A 20337-nucleotide genomic window follows, 5' to 3' on the forward strand; every position below is an offset into this window, starting at 1 on the left:
AATCACCCTTAACATGCTCAAAATTATTACACAACTGACCCAAAAAAATAACCACCAACACAATGGCAATACATGTTTCTTTTATTTTAGGAGCTGTGCATTTGTGTTGATTCTTTGCGTCATGTACAATAGGCCAGAGTGTGCACATACCGCACTGGTCAAATCAGTCCAACAACAAAACTCAAACATTAGGGGCACCAGTAAGGCTGTTAATCAGCAGGGGTGTAAAACACTTGCAATGTAAGAAAGCAGAAGACTGAAAAATGAAAAATGAGACACTCTAATGTCTTTATGTATATAATATAAACAAACAGTACAAAATAAAACTGTGTGTGCTCTGTGAAATAAAAATATGTTGATCTAAAGTCATGTCAGGCTTGGCTGCATGCAGGCTGATATTGTGCACATCTGCGTGTCCTGTGCGTAACTATAAACCTGGACTTCATCAGGCCATGTAGCTAGCGAATGGTAACAGAGGAACTGCTTCAGTATAGGTATGCGTGTGGGGGTGGTTGCCTTACTAAAACACTTCTTCAACTGTGGATCATTTCCTCTTGCTGCGAGTTTAACAAGGGATTTAAGATTAACAAGTGTCTTATAGCACATCAGAGTTCACTCTGAAATAATGAGACCTTCTATAACACAATACAGAAACAATAAAGCAAACTTCTGCCTGAATAGTGTCTTAACGCTCTTACACAACTCTGCTAAAAGTATGTCTATTCACAACAATTCACTGTATTTACTGTACAAACACTACATGTGCTTAACAACAGCACTAGAAAGGCCTTCACTGAGAAATGTACAACCCGTAAGACATATGTAACTCGTGGGAAGGTGTGGACACATGCATGGATACCGTCATGTCTCCTTTAGATTCCACCAAATGTGACAGCATGTTCCAAGTATCAGGCAAATGGGTTTTTTGTTCTCCCCCACATAACCAATTACAGTTGGTCATAATATCAGACAGAGAGAACGTGTACCACAGCAAGGTGCAAGATCAGACCTTGGGACAGACATGTTCTTGAGCATTACCACACATATCTGGAGTTGTGTCATCTACGCTGACCTTGGTTCAATGCCTAATCAACCCTCTATGTGAGAGAGTATGTGGGATTAGTCCAGGATAAATGCTCATGTGTCTGTGCTTGGTTGTGTCCCCCCAGGAATAAGAGGCAGGACCAGGTCTTCCCTACATGGACAACCAGCTGGTATGGATCCCCATACAAGGGCAGGTCTCCACCGATCACCCACAAAACACGCATTAGGCCACAGGTGCAGCTGATAGGCCAAAAGGCTCACATAAGCAGTACATGTTAAAACCTTATAGGGACAAAATTGACTATTTAACCTTCTGCATATCTGGGGTGAAGACGGCATTAAAACATTCTGAAGGTAACTACAGATCTGTGGACACATTTAATGCATGATAAAGTTCGTGTATTTATTTGGTGTATTTCAGGACTCTGTCTGATTGTAAATTTGAGCAATTATAATTACCCAAAGTGACACTGGAACTACAGTTTACACATAAATCATTGAAATGATTAAGAACATGCACAAATTCTTATAAAACTATGTGATGACAGACATATTTTAAACCGTTTTAAGGATTTTTGTAGAGTATTGTAGAGATGTGGCTAAGAAGACACATTGCTATCAGTCATTTAAAGTAAGGTTCTGCACCAACCACACCCATAATACACATCCAGACTACACACTCAGACTACACACTCAGACTACACACTCAGACTACACACTCAGACTCAAGGAGTTCACTTTGCACTGAAGGATTTCTGTACATTCCATCACTGATCAGACTGTTGAGTGCATTTGATAAACTGAAAATTCTTATCAGATATGACCCCAGATATGATCCCATTATATGATCCCCCCTTCCCCCATATATGATCCCATTATATGATCCCTCCTTTTCCCCCATATATGATCCCATTATATGATCCCTCCTTTCCCCCCCCATCCCATCCTCATCACAATTACAGCAGTAGCCAGAGCAAACAGCAGAGGCCAGCAGTACAGGCTTGTGAAGGACCCTGCTGTCTCCATGGCTATAAATGGAGGGCATATGGGGTAAAGGGAGGGTATATGGGGCAACAGGTAACAGGTGAAGGGAGGAGAGATGGGGTAACAGGCGGAGGGAGGCAATATGGGGTAACAGGCGGAGGGAGGCAATATGGGGTAACAGGCGGAGGGAGGCAATATGGGGTAACGGGCGAAGCGTTCATATCAAGTCTCCACTTTCCCATAAGTGCCCTCTGGTGGTCGGTACTGTTTGGGGAAGGCTTTCAGCTGGAGGGAGTTGAAGGCATATTTCCGACTGCCCACGTTCTTCATGGCGTTCTCCCTCCTGCAGCCCTCACTGTGGGGAGAGGAGCTCATCAGGGGGGGGGCGACACGGTGCCATGGTGCCAACACTGACATCACAGTTACTCCTGTCTGATCTGGACACTTAAAGCATACTAAACTAACTGGAAGAATATGGCTATCCCATTCCTGTAATCCTAAAGAGTTTCATTGATGTTACCAAAACTGATTGGCCCATTTGTGTCATATATGAAAGTGCCTGATAACCGAGTGGCTTACACAGGTGCATCATTAGGACGTCTCACCTGCGCATGCACTCCAGGGCCTGTGTGAAGACCTGCGGGGCCATACAGTGCTCCTGCTGGAGAATGGTGCACTGCTCCAGGGTGACCGACATGGCCGTGCGGTCCTTGGCACTCTTACAGCTGGTCACCCGAACGCCGTTCAGACGCCGACACACCTGGCAAAAGGCACTTGTAAGCAGCCAATCACAACGGCAGTTTCCACCCAGAGGAATACACAGCACTTACACGTACAGCATGTTGGAGATGCCCTTATCCACAGACTTACAGCAGTGCTGGGCCATGTTCATATAGTAGTAAATGATGCACCTCCTTTAAATGGGCAGGATTAGCATCATACCACCACCTCAGTGACGGGACTCAGTATGTGGGCATATTTCAATGGGCTCTGTGTGTAGTGCGGTTATTTATAGTCTTATCAGTGCAGTCTGGTACCACTGCTGCCACTGGATTTATCAGTAATTTGAGAACTGGTCTTTCTTTACTTCATGGAGATGACGCTGAGAAGATAATGTAGGAATGAGGAGAGGAGTGGGTGTTGTAAACGTGTCTCTACCTCTGCTGCCTGCCACAGGATTTCCACATTCTTACTCTTCCTGGAGGTGACGTTGTGACTGAGGAGTTTCAGCAGCTCTGGAACGCAGTTCTGACTACGTGACCGTGGAAGACCTGGAGCAGAACACAATAGGCCATTCAACAGCACCGTGAACAACATGATGACACCGATTCACCACAGAGACCAGCTGCATGTCAAAAGCCAGGTTAAGACTCACAGTCCTCAGGAAGTACTTCTTTAAACTGGTCATAGTAAGACTGCAGTCGTGCCAGGCTTTCCATATTGACAACTTCCTGCAGTGATGTGTCTCCAAACCTTTGATGAAATCCAAAGTCCAACAATAAGGGACTGATAGATCACATTTATTGTGGTATTAACTAAACAGAGGTTATTGCAGGGTTAATAGGAGAAGGGCTCTTTATTGCAGGGTCATGAGGGGCTTTTACTACAGGGTTATGAGGAGGAGGAGGGCCCTTTACTACAGGGTTATGAGGAGGAGGGCCTTTACTACAGGTTTATGAGGAGGGGGGTTTCTACTCACTTCTCCGCAAGGGTCTGCTGCTCATTGATTCCGACGTTGAATAGCACGGGCTGAACACGCAGTAGCATCCCGTTCTGGATCTCCCGGGGCAACACATCAAAGATGCTGCCAGGCACTGGCACACGCACATTAAACCCGTCCCTGTTGCCCGTAATGACAGGGAGCATATCAGGCCCAAAGCTGGAGGTTGCCTGGGTAACCTTAAAGGTGACATTCCTAAGATCCATAACACCAGTGTTCATGTCCTCCAACATGGCCAACTCCTCCCCTGTAACACAACCACAAAGCTTTGAGCATCAATTAGCAATATCATTATTACATTAGTATCCCTCACATCGTAGCAAGGTAACACACACACACAATCACACGTACGTACCATAGGTGCTAAGCAGACCCTCAAACTGGACCAGTAATCCAATAGTGTGAAGCTGTCGATGGAAGCCCTCTTGACACAGACAGTTTCTCAGCTTGCTTACAAACCCACAGATAAGAGCTGTCACCTGAGCAGAGGACATCCAGTAGATATTGACTAACCTTATAATAAGCACATTCAGGAGCGCATGATTTAAAGTGTGTGCGCCTCAGATGACTATTAATAAGAGCATTAAAACGAGTGTGTAATGGGATCACAGTGAGTCAGATGCACATTTGTACTTTATGAAGATGATCAAACTACAGAGGGAAAGGGAAGATCTTCAGGCTTCATTAACCTGGCTGAGTGTGATGGTGAAGGAAAAGTTCTGGGTGTCTTCTGGATGTATTTGTGCGTGTTCAGCTCTGCAGTGGTAACTCAGCAGAGGATGAAACCCACTTTAATTGGTGGGTATGTGCCTAGAGCTGCATGCTGCCTGTGTGTGTGAGTGTGTCTCACCGTCTGGCAGAAGACCACATCTCTGCGATACTGCAGTGTGAGGCTCATGGCGATGGTGGGTGCACAGTCCTGCATCAGCACAAACACCATGGCTTTCTTGGCCTTGTCACTCATCATGGCCACACACTCGTTGAGTGTCGTCAGGAGCGGGTAGAGGGCGTCACTCCACTCGCCTGTGACATCACACACGGCACCACTTAGACACACGACACAGACGCCAGAAAACAACAACCTGAAACCAGTTTATTTGAACCAAAATGCATTCAGTTGGTTACCTGGGGAAGAGCCTTCAACACTGGGGTTTCCGTCTGCTGAGGAGTGGAATACGGGGATTGTGGTCAGAAGAGCTTAAGGAACTCGCATTCTTCACGCCTCAATTCAACACGAATTATCCAGTTATTAGTGATAATATCAGAAAATAAAGGAAAATGAGGTTCATGATACATGCAAACAGGAAGTATGGTACATGCAAAACAGGAAGTAATACAAGGAGATGCAGGTAGAAAGGGATGTAAAACAGAAAGTGTTAGAAAGAGCAGTTCTCATAGTCTCAGTGTGGCAAAAGAACCTACAGGGGGGTCTCGGAGAGAGGGGCCCGCATGCTGGGGGGGCAGGAGAACAGGAGAAGGAGGGTGATGATGATGACGACGATGATGATGATGAAGGTGACTTTGAGGGAGGAGGGTCAGAGGAATACAGGGGGGTGGTGAAGGAGGATGAAGAGCACTGATAGTCAGGGTTGATCCAGAAGGCGTCTCCATGGCTACCTCTCTTGCTGGAGGTGGGCTGGTCGGAGAGGAAGACGTCCTCACTGCTGTCACTCTGTAGTCTCTCCCTCGTCAGCAGCCTGTCGACGCAGCGGATCACGCACTCAAGACTCTTATCCACGTTCAACCACACCTTCTCCTGCAGGGACCGGGTGGGGGCAGAAAAAGCCAAGTGAAGGATGCAGTATGTGGGTGTGGCCAGTCTTCTAATGCACTGTGTGGGTGTGGCCAGTCTTCTAATGCACTGTGTGGGTGTGGCCAGTCTTCTAATGCACTGTGTGGGTGTGGCCAGTCTTCTAATGCACTGTGTGGGTGTGGCCAGTCTTCTAATGCACTGTGTGGGTGTGGCCAGTCTTCTAATGCACTGTGTGGGTGTGGCCAGTCTTCTAATGCACTGTGTGGGTGTGGCCAGTCTTCTAATGCACACCTGAGCTCCAATGGCTCTGGGCCCTCATTCCTCCCACTGCTAACACACCTTTCATATTAGTTCAATTCTGAATAATGTAGTACATTATTAAAATAATGATGTTTAAAAGGCTTGAGGTGCCAGAAGAGGCCTTTACCCATGCCTCCTCATGCCAGTCCACGTTCATGGAGGCCCGGTTGCCTTTGCCGCTCCACGAGGCCTGTGGAGAGCCCTGGTCATTGCGAAGGACAACACGCTCCACGTCTGGCCCAGAAGGAGAGGCTCTGGAGGCGATGAGCTCTGGCCGAGCAGCACTCAGAGCCTGGATGGCTGTGGTCAGGAGCTTAGTGTCACACACTGTGACCAGCTGCCTCGTCTGAGGGGGAGAGGGGAGAGGTGAGAGAGCTCATGATGATGCCACAGCAAGTCGAAACAGGCACAAAGAGGCCACTGCTTGACAAATGTCATACATGTGATTAATGAACATAATAAAGAATTATGTGTAATTAATTCACATAATAAAGAATTTGTGATGAATGTTGAAATGAGTCTGCTGTAGGATGTGAAAATAATGAGGAGACGTGTTGTTCTCAGATTCTAGATAATAGAATTATTAGATAATAGAATTATTAGATTTGATTATGGAAAAATTAATGACAAAGCAAAGGGTGAAAAACAAGTGAAACAATAACATTCACATCAAATGTGTGAAGGTGCAAAACCCCCACAGCACACAACCAGAAGCACCGCTGAGCAGAAGAGCCCCAGGCGAGGGCCGTCACGCGGGGCCGTCACGCGGGGCCACCGTCACGTTCTACAGGGCAGTGGTGAGTGGGGCAGGCTGACCTTGTCTGTGAGGATGGCGAGGGTTCGCTCCAGCGCGTTCACCGATCGCTCCTTGGCGGCCCGGGACAGGCGCTCCGTGTAGTAGCTGACCTGAGTCTTCAGTGTGTTGATGTGAGAGATGATCTCCTTGGCACGCACCACGTCCTGCGGCTGGTACGCTACTGACTGGTGCCGCGCTTCTCCAGCCCTGGCCAAACAGCGAGGACACAGAAGCCAGTTAGTCCTGGTACACAAACTCTCCACACTGCCCTCACCCGTCTCTCTCCACACTGCCCTCACCCGTCTCTCTCCACACTGCCCTCACCAGTCTCTCTCCACACTGCCCTCACCCGTCTCTCTCCACACTGCCCTCACCCGTCTCTCTCCACACTGCCCTCACCCGTCTCTCTCCACACTGCCCTCACCCGTCTCTCTCCACACTGCCCTCACCCGTCTCTCTCCACACTGCCCTCACCCGTCTCTCTCCACACTGCCCTCACCCGTCTCTCTCCACACTGCCCTCACCCGTCTCTCTCCACACTGCCCTCACCCGTCTCTCTCCACTGCCCTCACCCGTCTCTCTCCACACTCCCCTCACCCGTCTCTCTCCACACTCCCCTCACCCGTCTCTCTCCACACTGCCCTCACCCGTCTCTCTCCACACTGCCCTCACCTGGCTTTCTGCCCCTTCCATTTAGATATTTATGATAATCAAAACATAAAACTGAGACAGGCAAACATTAACATATGCGCCCAATTTATTAGAAACGTTAATGAATTGAAGACACCACAGGTGTGCAGCATCGTTCTCCATGCTGGGTTAGAAGCTGACCACTGATGACCAGGCCTTGCCAACAGAGTAGCTACAGTAGCTAAACACTCCTAAACCTCAAGACATATTATACATATTAATAAAGAGGCCAGGAACTGTATGTGCAAGGCATGTGTTTCTAATAAAGTGGCTGGTGATGATGTGTTTAAAGACACAAGACGGTAGACACAGTTTTGGGTGTACACAAGTGAGCACTACATCCACTATGATCATAGAGACATTAGATGAACACAGACGTTTGGACTCGGGTCGGAACCAAGCGAATCATGAGAATGACACTGAAGGTACTGAACACAGATGGAGAATCAGCACTGATGAAAATGACCAACCAGAAGCCTCCATCCCCAGAACTCACCCTTCATCCTCACAGGCACTGATACGAAAGCAAACATGAAAGCAAGCTATTACCATCGTGAACTCATTTGTTAGGGAAAAAAGCATTAAAGTGCCGATGATGTCAAGAAGAAGCAGAAGTTTACAGAGAAACGGAGCAAATGAACTTCAGCCATGCACAAAGAATCATGTCTGAGTGACTGTGCTACACTGACTTATCTTTAATCTCAACCGGACACCATCCTTGAGCGTTGTAGGTCTATTTTGGGATTAAGAGTGTACAGTGTCTGTACTAAACAGGCTTTTTGATCTAAGACTAGGATGACTGTATCAGGACACCAGGGCAGATAGCACGATTCCGGCTGAATCTTACTGTTTCTTGGTCTCGTCAAACTTCTGAAGGAGCTTCCTCAGACCACTGCCCTTAAAACCTTGGTGGTGTGCTGCTGGGGCCCCGGCAGTGACCACATCGTATGTAGAGTCTGTAGGGAGAGAACACTGCTTCAGTTGAGTGGAGCTGAACTGAGATGAGTGGAGATGAACTGAGTGGAGATGAGTGGAGGTGGTAGAGAGCCAGAGTGACCTACCATAACCCGATTGCCCATGTACCCTCACCCTCTGCAGGTGGAGGTTAGTCGGCACAAACTCCAACTTCCTCTCAGCTTTCAAAGTGCTGGATTTAAAAGACGGACCTGATAACATGAGAAGAAGTAACTTGACAGAGAATCTGAACAAGAGGCAGGCAATGTCGTACCTAGAAACAATGTGAGATTTGTCGAGTCGGCCCTTGGTATTACGGTGCTAACATCACTACAACATCACTACACCAGTACAGGACAGGACAGATTTGAGCTGAGAGACCCTCTAGGTCTGGGCTCTGTTACACGTGTAGATCCATAAGGGGAAGGCTGAAGGCTTCTTACCCTTGTACTCATGCAGGTCACTGAGAGTCTCCTGGTAGGTGAGGATGATGGTCTGGTACTGGGTGATGATCTGTCTCCTCAGATTCTCCCAGTATGGAGACAACTCTCCCAGCTCCTCCAGCTCACACACCCTACACACAGTATATGAAGTGTTTACAATCAAAACAAAACCAAACACCATCCTCCCAAAATTGCCCAGAATGAGGCGTGTGGATGCGTGTGGAGGTGTTCAGAGGCGTGTGGTGGTGTGTGGAGGCATGCGGAGGTTTGTGGTGGTGTGCAGAGGCGTGTGGCCATGTACGGAGGCGTGTGGTGGCGTGTGGAGGCGTGCAGTGTTCAGAGCAGGTCGGCCACACCTGGCTGCGTCCTCCTCCAGGAGCAGCTTGACAAACTGGCGGGGAACATGGAGGGACAGCACACTCTCCGCCATCTGCTCCAGCACGCGGAGATGGTTCCCATCCGTGGTAGGAAAGCGGTACATACGGGATATAGTACCACCAAACACTGCTCACACACACACACACACACACACACACACACACACACACACACATCCATCACATCAGCATGCACATGCAAATCTCTTAACGCTCATCACATGCTCATCAGAAGGAAAAATGTGTTTATTCACTTATTCACCTTTAATTATGGCTAATTTCCAAGATCAAATGTGGTGGAATGCCATATGTTCGTGTGCCATGTTTAATCACATTTAATCAGAGAGTGTGTAATACTAATAATACTCTCCCATGTGTCTTAAGGAGTGCAGTGAATGGGAGGTAAGACCGGTAAGAGGCACGAGTCAGCGTCTCAGCCAGCCCCTTCCGTCTCAGACAGGGATACAGATGGTCGGAGTTCTTTACCCAGGTAACCAGTCAAAATCTGTTTGACACAGCTGAACTCTTTCTCACAGCTCATTAAACACACACAAGAAGAAATGCTGAAGACTAACCAGCTTTCAGAAGCGCGTCTCTGCAGAGCGAGCCCGACTTCGCCCGCGCAGTCACAGACTCCGTTAGGCTCTCGTCAACAGGTAGTACCATCTGTGAAGTACAGGGGACATGGCGTCAGGTCACGGCTACAAGGTCTTTACTCGCATAACTGTAGTCAAACTGAACCAGTGCTGTCCTGAGGGTGCGGTTTGTTTTCCCCAGTGATGATTGCTGATATTCAAAGGACTGTAGGATTCATGTATAAAAAATTATCACAATGTAATCTTGATCTCAGTTTCTCTGACCAAGTTGAAGAATGATCATGTTATCTTGATCCCAATTAAAAGAAGGAGATTAAATAAAGCAGATGTTGCTTTTTATTAAAACACCATCAGTCTGGAAGTAGCACAGCTCTTGCTTGGATTTTGCTCATCTTAAGGACTTCATTAAGAACTTTGAATGTCAGTGAGAATGTAATTCCAACTACTATTCTTGTCATGAGTTTTATTAAGTCATGATTTCATTGTGAAAGGACAGTGCAGCAGGGTGGAGTAGAGGCTCACTCACTCTGCCGTTGACCGTGTCGGTGCGTGTGAGTGGAGCTCTGGGGTCCTTCCTCTCCTCCATCTGCCAGCCAATAATCGTGATGTTGCCCATCCTCTCGTTCTCTGCTGATCTGAGCCAGCGAGCAAATAACTAATCTAACAAACTACATTTCCCAAGATTCTACAGTGATTTGTAAGCTGGAGGGATGATTTCAAAGCAATATTAAGATGTGTAGATCTGTGTGAGGTTTGTCCTGTACTGAGTTCACACACCGTAGCATGAGGTGCAGCCTGTGGTGTTTGTCCTGTAGGAGATCTTTCACCCGGAACGTCGCAGAACCGAGCAGATACATCTGTTGAAAATGGGACCAAAGACACACATTGGAGTCATGATGTAATAAAGAGATCAAAGAGAATTATTGTAACACTCAACTAATGATGATGATGATGATGATGATACACACACACATGCACATGCACACACGCGCACTCGAGTGGATTCATGACTCCATGACAACACACACAGCTCTTTGTACAAAGTAGTGATCACATCTTGGTAAGAGCTTGTGAAAAGGGAACAGTAAAATGTACACTGCAGCCTGAGAGGTACTCAGACGTCTGCAGCCTGAGAGGTACTCAGACGTCTGCAGACTGAGAGGTACTCAGACGTCTGCAGACTGAGAGGTACTCAGACGTCTGCAGACTGAGAGGTAATCAATCAGAGGTCTCTCACCGTCCCTTGTGACCGGTCTTTAACGTCGTACACAGACAGTTTAACTTGAGTTTGCTGGGTGATCAACGAGTCTTGAAAGAAAGCAATGCTGCTGAGGAATATGGGATTACTGGTGCCCTGAAAAGAGACCAAAGCCCTTTAAAAAACACACTCCTAAACATAACCCAAATATCAGTGCAGGCCCTCCTGGGACATTTACAGCATCGTAGTTCAGGACAGGAGGAGAGGCGAGTGCAGGCCTCACCTCGATGATCTCGGTCTGAGCGTGCTTTGTCCAGAAGGCCTGAGGTGGTGTGGTGCAGCTCACTGCTACGAAGCTGCAGGGCTTCCGCTCCATCGCTGGGGCCACTAGCTCACTGCATGCTGGGAAAACAGGAGGAGGAAAAAAAAGTGTTCCATTTATCTGCCTGGACATCATGACAATATGCATAAACAACGTTTTAAAGTTCATTACCAAAGAATTTGCCTTGCTTTACCCTTTTAGATTGGCAAATAACATTTACCCCAGTAAACATGCAGAAAGATACAGATGTTCTGCACGTTAATGCAGGTGGAAATAATGGTCCATCTCTACACCATTGATGTGAAGGATAAAGACCGAATCCAGTCCAACAAAGATCATGAGTCTTGTGCTACACTTTTAAACACTATGAACAATTTGAAACTTAAGAGAGTAGGAATTTGGAATCAGATGAGGAATTTGCAGATGACCACTAAGAGATAATAATATAAATCAAAGGAATAAGCTAATAACCCTGAAAGGCACAAATATAACGTAAAACAACAGCTATGTCACACATGCATTCTTGAGATATTACCAATAATGCAACCTGAATATGAACCAAAGATAAACATTAAAGAATGTTTAGGATTTGTAAAGATTGAGTGATAACAGGACTTGGGCTCAGTCTTCTGGACTTTGTAAGATTTGCTGAAAGTTCATTCACCCCACACACCCAAACACCTCACACACCCCACACATCCAAACACCCCACATCCACCCCCACACAACCACACAGACCATGAATTGCAATAATTAAAAATGTAACACCAATGGAGCTGGTTCAAGGATAATAAGGATCACTGAAAAAATGTAAGGTTTATCAATAATAAAATGTAAGGTTTATCTATAGTTACTGTCTCAAATTTAAATAATTAGATATGAACTCCAAGACAACGAGCTATATGATGGACGTGGTGGAGGAACGCTATTACAGTGGAACCCAGTGAAAACATTTGCCAGATGCTACTAGAAAACTGCCTGGCAACAGCTGATGAGGTGTGAGGAAATCAAAGTGTAACTTTCATTTTGCTTGGAGGACCGGTCACAGATCCATCAGTGTGTTCAACACCAGTGCCAATGACGTAGATTCCTGTATTTAATTCTGAGGGGTGATTCATTTTATTGGAAATGTACTTCAGTGCTTAATGAACTAATCATTTGCTTTCTATATAGTTTTCACATCCAGCCATTGGAGCTGATCATTCTAAACTGTACAAGGATGTGGGACAAGTCACTGTACTGTAATTCTGTAAGTCACTGTACTGTAATTCCTTCAAGTCCTTCACATCAAACAGTGCAGTGCGTTTCCTCCTGTTTCAGTAGCACACATCTGTGTTACTCACCCAAGCTGAACTCTACAACAGGCTCATCTGGATCCTGGCTGCTTCCTAAAGACCAACACAATTAATCAGACATTCCTCACTATACTAACATGTTGATAAATGCATTACATTGTAGTCAGATCTCTTAACATCCATAAACGACCTCCATATGCAAATTTACACAGCAAAAAAAAATTTTTCCACCCCAGCTAATATGAAAACACTTTTTATTCAAATCTACTGTACATGACATGAAGCATTTTTATTGGCTGGTTGACAATAAGCATAATAAATTTTATCCTGAAAAAAATTTAAAGATGGCTACAGGATTGCAGCGACGTGCCCGTCTCACCTCCAAGTGTGAGACCAATCATCTCCGCAGACATGTCGAAGGTGTTGGCACGGTACACGGACCAGGGCCGGTGGCGAGGGCTTCGCTCCCTCACCGCCATCTTAATTCCAGTCACACCAGAGACCTCTGGGAACTGGGAGAGTAGAGGTGGAGAACAGTGGCAACGCTGAACAGGACGTCAAACAACGCCCTCACACCTTCACACACTCCGTTTGATCTTCTGAAATCAGCTGTCGGGGTTTGTAGGCCTGCCTTACTCCATGGACATACTCCATAAATGTCTTAACAGCAATGCTAGAAAGAGAACGAGAGGAAGCAAATTAGTATGTATACCAAAACCATCAATAGTGGCAAAGACACAATGACACAAACGTGAGAGGATGGTGAATATTCATTTAATTCATTCTCCAGGATCTCGTTTTACAATGAAGACCAGGTGCTGGAGAAACAAGGAAGCCAAGCAAAGGAGCGAAGCGACAGAAACCGTTTCCCTTATTAGTGAAATAATGACCTGATTTAAAAAGATTTGGCCTTCGAGATTTAGAACTGACCTTATAAATACTCCCCTTCTAGATTACAATCTTTCTCTAATCAGGCCTAAAATATCCTTCTGTTAGCTGCATGACCACTCAGTGACAAGCGTGAGAACACCAGCTAAAAGAAGCTGCTCTGACTGTAATAGAGCGAATATGGGAACACGACCTAAAACATGGACAGCAGAGGGAAAAATACTCAATTGTGACAAAACAATTACAAAGCAATGATTCTCAAAACAAATTGGATATAAATGCAAAGCATTTATAGTGTAAAATTTTTCAAATTGAATTCAGAAACAGCTGTTTTAGTTTCATTTGAGTTATTTTTGTTCCAGTGTGCAGTTGAGATTCTGTTTTGAAAAGAAACAGATGGTAAGAAACCTCAATGTTTCAAAAAGAAATGTGAGCAGAGAATGAGGAAGCTGATCTGATACTACAGAAAAGCAGTTTCAGAGCAGAGAGACAGATTGAACATTACAGAGCAGAGAGACAGGCTGAACATTACAGAGAAGAGAGACAGGCTGAACATTACAGAGAAGAGAGACAGGCTGAAAATTACAGAGTAGAGAGACTGAACAGGCTGAACATTACAGAGTAGAGAGACTGAACAGGCTGGACAGACTACATAAAACTCCAATAACTTAAGTAAATTCTAAGCAAGTACCCATTAACCCGTGCATACACCCACGTGGCTCACTCACAGCTCAACTCATGCACACACACATGCAGATAACCAGGGCCAAAAAATGTAATACCATAAAACTAAAACTGAACTATTAACTCCACCCCAAAACAACCATGTAAACAAACAATAAACAACTGTTTATATAGTATTTGGTGTATGATTAGCATAACTGAATCTACCAGGATGGAAGTAAAAAAGAAGACAAGGTACATGGGAACATGTTCATATCTAAAAGGATTTAGATTTAAATGAGGTGGAAGGCAACTGTGTGGCCTGGTCCCTGGGCCTGGTCCATGGGCCTGGTCCATGGGCCTGGTCCATGGGCCTGGTCCATGGGTCTGGTCCATGGGTCTGGTCCATGGGTCTGGTCCATGGGTCTGGTCCATGGGTCTGGTCCATGGGTCTGGTCCATGGGTCTGGTCTCTGCTACAACCTACAGCACAACAGTCCCCAAGCACCCGTCTTCCATCCATCTGCCCTCGCTGGGCTGCATCCTGCCCCAGCTCACTGAAGAGATCTGTGCCAGGCACCATCACCACCCTCCCAGACCCCAAACCTCTATCTCCCTCTCCAACCAATATTCTTAATCCTTATTATTTCAAGATTTTGTTTATTTTTGTTAAATAAATCTTGAGTTTTATAGGTGTTTTTCCCTAATTTCATTTTCATCACTTATCTTCTCAAGTGCTTAACAACTGCAGGAAGGGCCCGAATGCTCTTCATGTTGCCATGGTAATCCTGATTACCGCCACACAAATGTCATATGAAAGCCCTTCAACAACCTCCAGTTTACAGGGTACCTAAAGATCCAGCATAACCTACAGTAATCCAGCATAACCTACAGTACAGAGCCAAACGTATGTGGACAAACACTGGAAAGTGGATCACACTGAAGAACTCGGTGGTCCATCCTGTCACCTGTGAATCATCCAGGTACAACAGAAGCTCAGTCACAAAACCGTAGACCAAACCAACCAAACTCACCAAGTGTGGCGCTCTAAACTGCCGCTACAAGCAACAAACACTGGAGAGCAATGTTAACGCCACGGCTCACAAACACTTTGTGGTAACAGTTTAGTTAGAGCCTTTTCATCTTCCAGCATGACTGTGTCCCTGAGCACATATGCCCATAAAGACAGTGTATGATGACACAGCGTTTGACGAGACAGCGTTTGACGAGACAATTTTTGAGCGCCAATGTTTAATGAGAGTGTTTAGCAAGTTTGGTGTGGAGCAGTTCCAAAGGCCTGCACAGAAGACTAACCTCAACATCTGTGGACACCTTTGGAACAAACTCAACCTCACAAATAGTCTTCATATTTATGACCAATGTTTTGGAAAGGGATGTCCAACATTCTTGTACAGGTTTGGCAGTCTGGTCTCTACATACTTTGAGCCATATAGTGTAACTGGCTGGCAAACAGCACCCTGCGTTACCACAGCTACCACAGGTGCCATGCAAACCAATGACAACATTCACTTTCTGAGCCAAACTATAGCAGAGGGAGAGATTACACTGAGAGCCCTTTACCTCTGTTACAGAGGGAGAGATTACACTGAGAGCCTTTTACCTCTGTTACAGAGGGAGAGATTACACTGAGCCCTTTACCTCAGTTACAGAGGGAGAGATTACACTGAGAGCCTTTTACCTCAGTTACAGAGGGAGAGATTACACTGAGAGCCTTTTACCTCAGTTACAGAGGGAGAGATTACACTGAGAGCCTTTTACCTCAGTTACAGAGGGAGAGATTACACTGAGAGCCTTTTACCTCTGTTACAGAGGGAGAGATTAAACTGAGAGCCTTTTACCTCTGTTACAGAGGGAGAGATTACACTGAGAGCCATTTACCTATGTAAACAAATGCACTAACCAAACACTAAACACTAACCAAGCCTCATTTAGAAGCAACTGAGATTAAATTAAAGGTCGGCCACATCTGTGATTCACAGACAACACCATAATAATAGAGAACACCAACACATGATAGGATTAAATGGCTTCATTTCATTTCATCTAAATGTATTACATGAGGAATTTTCTACAATTATACTACCTAGAAAGTAATTTCCTTTAGAATGTCAGTACTAATTAGCTCTGACTGATGAAACTGCTAAAATTGTTAAACTGATCATCGTTGATATTACACGTCTACGTGGTGGTCTGGTCAGTACTTCCATTTGAAACCAACAACAGCCCATCTATGAAGAGCTACAATCACTCTGCGTCTGCCACAAACATCTCTGGACTAAAAAGACAAAATCATGTCTATGACGGAAGGAAATCACACGTGCTCCTGCTTGGTATCTATGGCAGTGGGGCCCCGGTCTGTGTGTGACGGCACAATTCTGACGCCCATTGAAAGATTGTGCGTCTTCATGTACTTGTCAATATACAATATGATAAATAATACACATAAATGATTATGAAACACTAATGTGCATGTGGCATTAAGCAAAGGTACCTCTGAGGCATCTAATCTCCATTTTGGCTGCAGTGCTATCAAAATGCAATTTGAAGAGCTACAGCCATAACAAAACATCCAGCATCGTTTAGTCATGCCTTGTCTTTTTGTCACTGTAATTTCTGCTGTCTGGGGGAAAGTCTGCCCTGACCGAGCTCCTCTCATACTGTGAAACAGAAGAGACGCCATCTTGAACCAGAGCGAGTTAAACAACTCTAGAGATGTAAGGTAGCATGATTTGTTTATGCAAAAAAGGGACATAGCAAATGGATGGGGAATTTATTAATAATCAGGGGTTGTAGCTTGTTAGCTCCAGTGTAGCTAACTGAAAACTGAAAAGGCTACAGAGATTTTGTTTTTGGGAGCACTTTACAACAATTTAAGAGTTTCATAATATATAGACCTTCCACTGATTCACTTGAATCTATGAATCAATTTTAGAGATTCTGCTACGCTAATAAAATAAAAAAAACATCAATGAGTCTGCAGGGAACAGCTATGTAAGCAGGAATTGAATATCATGCCACAGCGTTTATGGCTTCTTACGACGAGTTTAAAAATGTCTCTCGAGATTAGAAACCCTTCAAAAAAAAACAGTACAGCTAATACTGTCAAGGTTACATCTTGAAACCTGAAGCAGGTAGGTGGCTCATAATTTGCTACAACACCCATTTGCCTATGAATGGAGTGATTTTCTGCACCATCCACAACAGACCTTACTAATGATCACTGATGCACATGGAACATCTGCATGCCTGAATCAGATCTTCTGAACACGAGTCATATGCAAGCCTGAATCAGATCTTCTGAACACGAGTCATATGCAAGCCTGAATCAGATCTTCTGTACATGACTCATCTGCATGTCTGTGTTTAGCCCTGTACAAAGATCTGGACCACAGTATGCGCTGGGAGAGCCCGTCGGGTTGCCCTGGTGTGAGGGGTGAAGGGGACTTCCTGCTGGGCCCTAGCAGGCCTGCCTGACCCAGATACACAGCACTCTCGCTGCAGAGGTGCCGTGACAACAGACTGCAGTACTCATCCTCCTGCTGTCTCTCCTTGTTACCGCACTAAGCTGTTTCTCTTTCATTCAGTTGTGTGGGATGTTTCTCCGAGACGGTTCTCAATCCCCAAAAGCCTCTGAGAACGGTCACATGACCACTCCAGGCCGACACCTGAAGGTGACATGACTTGGCATAAACCACTGGGGACAGTTTTCCAAAATGTGAGGGTAACTGCTAATACATGTGTGATGCAGACACACACCAAAACCTTACAAAATCATTCAAAACAGACCAAGAGTCAAAAACTATACAGAACTCAGTACCATGAGTACCTTCAGCACTTTAACATGGTGTCCAGAAGTGTGGTTGGACTACATGCCTTTCTGAACAGCATCTCATTTACTTGGCTTTGTATATGTCCACAAGTTTTGAGTAAGGACACGTGTATGAGAGAGCTGCTCACTGACCCAGTCAGCAGGTGATGCTCAGTGTAGAATTACTAATGTCTCACTAGCGTCCAGTTCCGGAACTCTGGCTACAAAACCTCTGAGTCACTGTGTGTGTAGCTCCTAACAAAAGCTTTCTGTAAGGAGCCGAATGTAAACCCTGTGCTTGTAGGTCAGAGCCGACCACAGCCTCCATCATCTGCTCACACAAGCTTCACTTTCGCGATGTAGTTTATTTATAACACACTAACGAACCCTCGTTGTGGCTGGACCTAACACTTAGCCCGCAATATTTCTTAACATTTTTTAATTTTACATTTGTTTGGATCATGTGAAAACAATCGTTGATCAAAGCAGATACCTGGAGATGAATTATCACAGCACACATCTGAAATAAAAATATAAGCCTTATTTGCGTGCTATGCATGTTGAAATATCAGTAGCCTATTGCACGGGGCCGATATTGCTAAAACGCATTACACAGTGCTTGTTTACAGCTGTCCTGAAATTGAATGCAATTTGCCGACGCTAAGTAGAGAACCACTTTAACTACAGAACTAGAAATAGCCGCTGCTTGCTTTTGGGACAATTACAAATAAGGAACTGTTCTCTCTTACCGATGTACCAGCAGGTTTTTAATAGAAACAACCTTTCTACGGGATGGATGTATACACTTCTATATGCATCAATGCTTGAAAACAAAATGAATAAATGCCTCAACAGTGAGGCAATCGTATTTACAACGATGACACCTTTTGGACCGTGTCTTGCACCGATAACGGACTTGCCCCAGTCGTTTGGTTAGGCTGATGTGGCGTTGCAGTAATTATCTCAGCACCTAACAGTGCCTTTAAAACAAGTCCCACAAACAGGCCTTGTTCGGTTGAATAAAAACTGCAGACTGTAGCGAAACGAACCAAAAAAGCAACTAACATCGTGCGAAACAGGAAATTCGTTATATATATATATGGCTCAGTTTCAAAAAGCTATGGACAAAACTGCTGAAAGGCGACAGTCCGTGGCTAACCCACCGTAATGAAATGGTGCTCAATCTCGAATTTGTCATTTATCTCGCTCAAATAAACAGTGGACCGCGTTGCCCAGTCAAGTCTAACCGATAACTGCTACACACAACGCAACAACGAGCAGGGAGAGAAGAATGAAGTATGTTCATATTACATCACTCACAGGTTTAAAATAAACCTGTCGATCGCAGGTTAGACGTCGGTATGAACTGCGCTCAGGACCCGCAGCCTTCAGGACTAGATTATATCCAACACGACTCGTTCACGTTTTGTTTATTGCTTTCAAATAAAATCGGATGCGTTTGTTACAAAAAAAAGCCACAATGCAAATACGACAAGCTAATAATACAACTGAACGGACTTACGCTTCGGGTGCAGACACACGCCGTTTTTTAGAATGAATGTAGGTATATTTTCCCTTTTAAATATTTGCTATTTATCCTCGCGCTCCGCAATGACTCGCCCTGCTCCTCCGTCTCGTGCCTGACGTAAGGTTCCTCTCGCGCGAGGCGCCGCCTCTGCCTCGCCATGCACTACCCGCAACCGCGCACTATTTCATTGATAACGTGTGCGATTATAGTTAACCTGTAGGTGTCTGTTTCAAAATGTGCAATTATCGCAGGCGCATCTAAAGAATTTATTGCATGTATAAAATAGCGAGGTTGTGCATATGTTCCCAAACCAAAGCCCGGGGGGATTCCAAGTTTATCCAAACGAGTATATCGGCTTTACTCTGTACAACTGAGACTATACGAGACTATACTGCTCATACAGAAATGTTAGAAAGGCACAGCACTGCTACCTATGGGTTAACATTGAGTACTACTACAGCAATTTAATCCTACACTATGTCACTAAACAAAGACTAAGCAGGTACTTAAAAAAGTTAAACAGGTCAAAAGTATTTATTGTAAAAGACGAAACCTCTGTGGTCTACATTAGTCATGCGACCACAGTTACTTATGGGGACCGTCTAAACGTCTGTTATTACTGCTCATACGTACTTCCTACTGCTGAAACGACGAACCCGTGACCCAAAAAAGAAAGTATTATCAGAAAAGTATCGTTTCAAGATAAGCTTTTAATCTCCCCTTCTAAAACTTATTATAAAGTAAAAAAACTTAATGTCCTTAAACAACTGTTTAGATATACTAGAAAGTACGAGCAGTAATAACAGAGGTTTGCTGTGTCTAGGCTCTTTAAGTACATTAAACCACATTAATCGTTTCCCACGTTAAGGGTTTTAGATTCTCCTTACTTAAAGGTTTTGCATCTGAGCTAAAGTTATTACTCTTCCATAACGGTTCATTTCGCCCAATCGTATCCGAC

General features: G+C 45.0%; 1 protein-coding gene across 5 annotated transcripts; it reads right to left on the reverse strand.

Annotated features, from left to right (window-relative positions):
* Positions 1 to 65: 65 nt before the first annotated feature.
* Positions 66 to 19734, reverse strand: inpp4aa (inositol polyphosphate-4-phosphatase type I Aa). Of its 5 annotated transcripts, none has more exons than XM_077001864.1 (24): positions 19374 to 19734; positions 12852 to 13145; positions 12521 to 12565; positions 11139 to 11257; positions 10895 to 11011; positions 10435 to 10514; positions 10184 to 10292; positions 9637 to 9727; positions 9041 to 9188; positions 8685 to 8815; positions 8349 to 8453; positions 8135 to 8243; positions 7784 to 7801; positions 6618 to 6804; positions 5929 to 6147; positions 5171 to 5504; positions 4874 to 4909; positions 4599 to 4771; positions 4104 to 4227; positions 3728 to 3995; positions 3404 to 3501; positions 3187 to 3299; positions 2634 to 2788; positions 66 to 2383 (listed from the first exon to the last, which is right to left on the reverse strand). In XM_077001864.1, exons 2-24 carry the CDS (start codon positions 12949 to 12951, stop codon positions 2251 to 2253), a joined length of 3012 nt encoding a protein of 1003 aa, XP_076857979.1. In that variant the 5' UTR covers positions 12952 to 13145; positions 19374 to 19734; the 3' UTR covers positions 66 to 2250. The 5 variants fall into 5 exon arrangements, with proteins under 5 accessions (XP_076857979.1, XP_076857982.1, XP_076857980.1 ...); XM_077001867.1 differs by having other exon boundaries at positions 5366 to 5504; positions 19374 to 19731; XM_077001865.1 differs by lacking the exon at positions 19374 to 19734 and adding an exon at positions 19172 to 19256.
* Between the last annotated feature and the right edge of the window lie 603 nt (positions 19735 to 20337).

This window comes from Brachyhypopomus gauderio, chromosome 4, assembly GCF_052324685.1.
Source record: "Brachyhypopomus gauderio isolate BG-103 chromosome 4, BGAUD_0.2, whole genome shotgun sequence".
Classification (NCBI taxonomy): domain Eukaryota; kingdom Metazoa; phylum Chordata; class Actinopteri; order Gymnotiformes; family Hypopomidae; genus Brachyhypopomus; species Brachyhypopomus gauderio.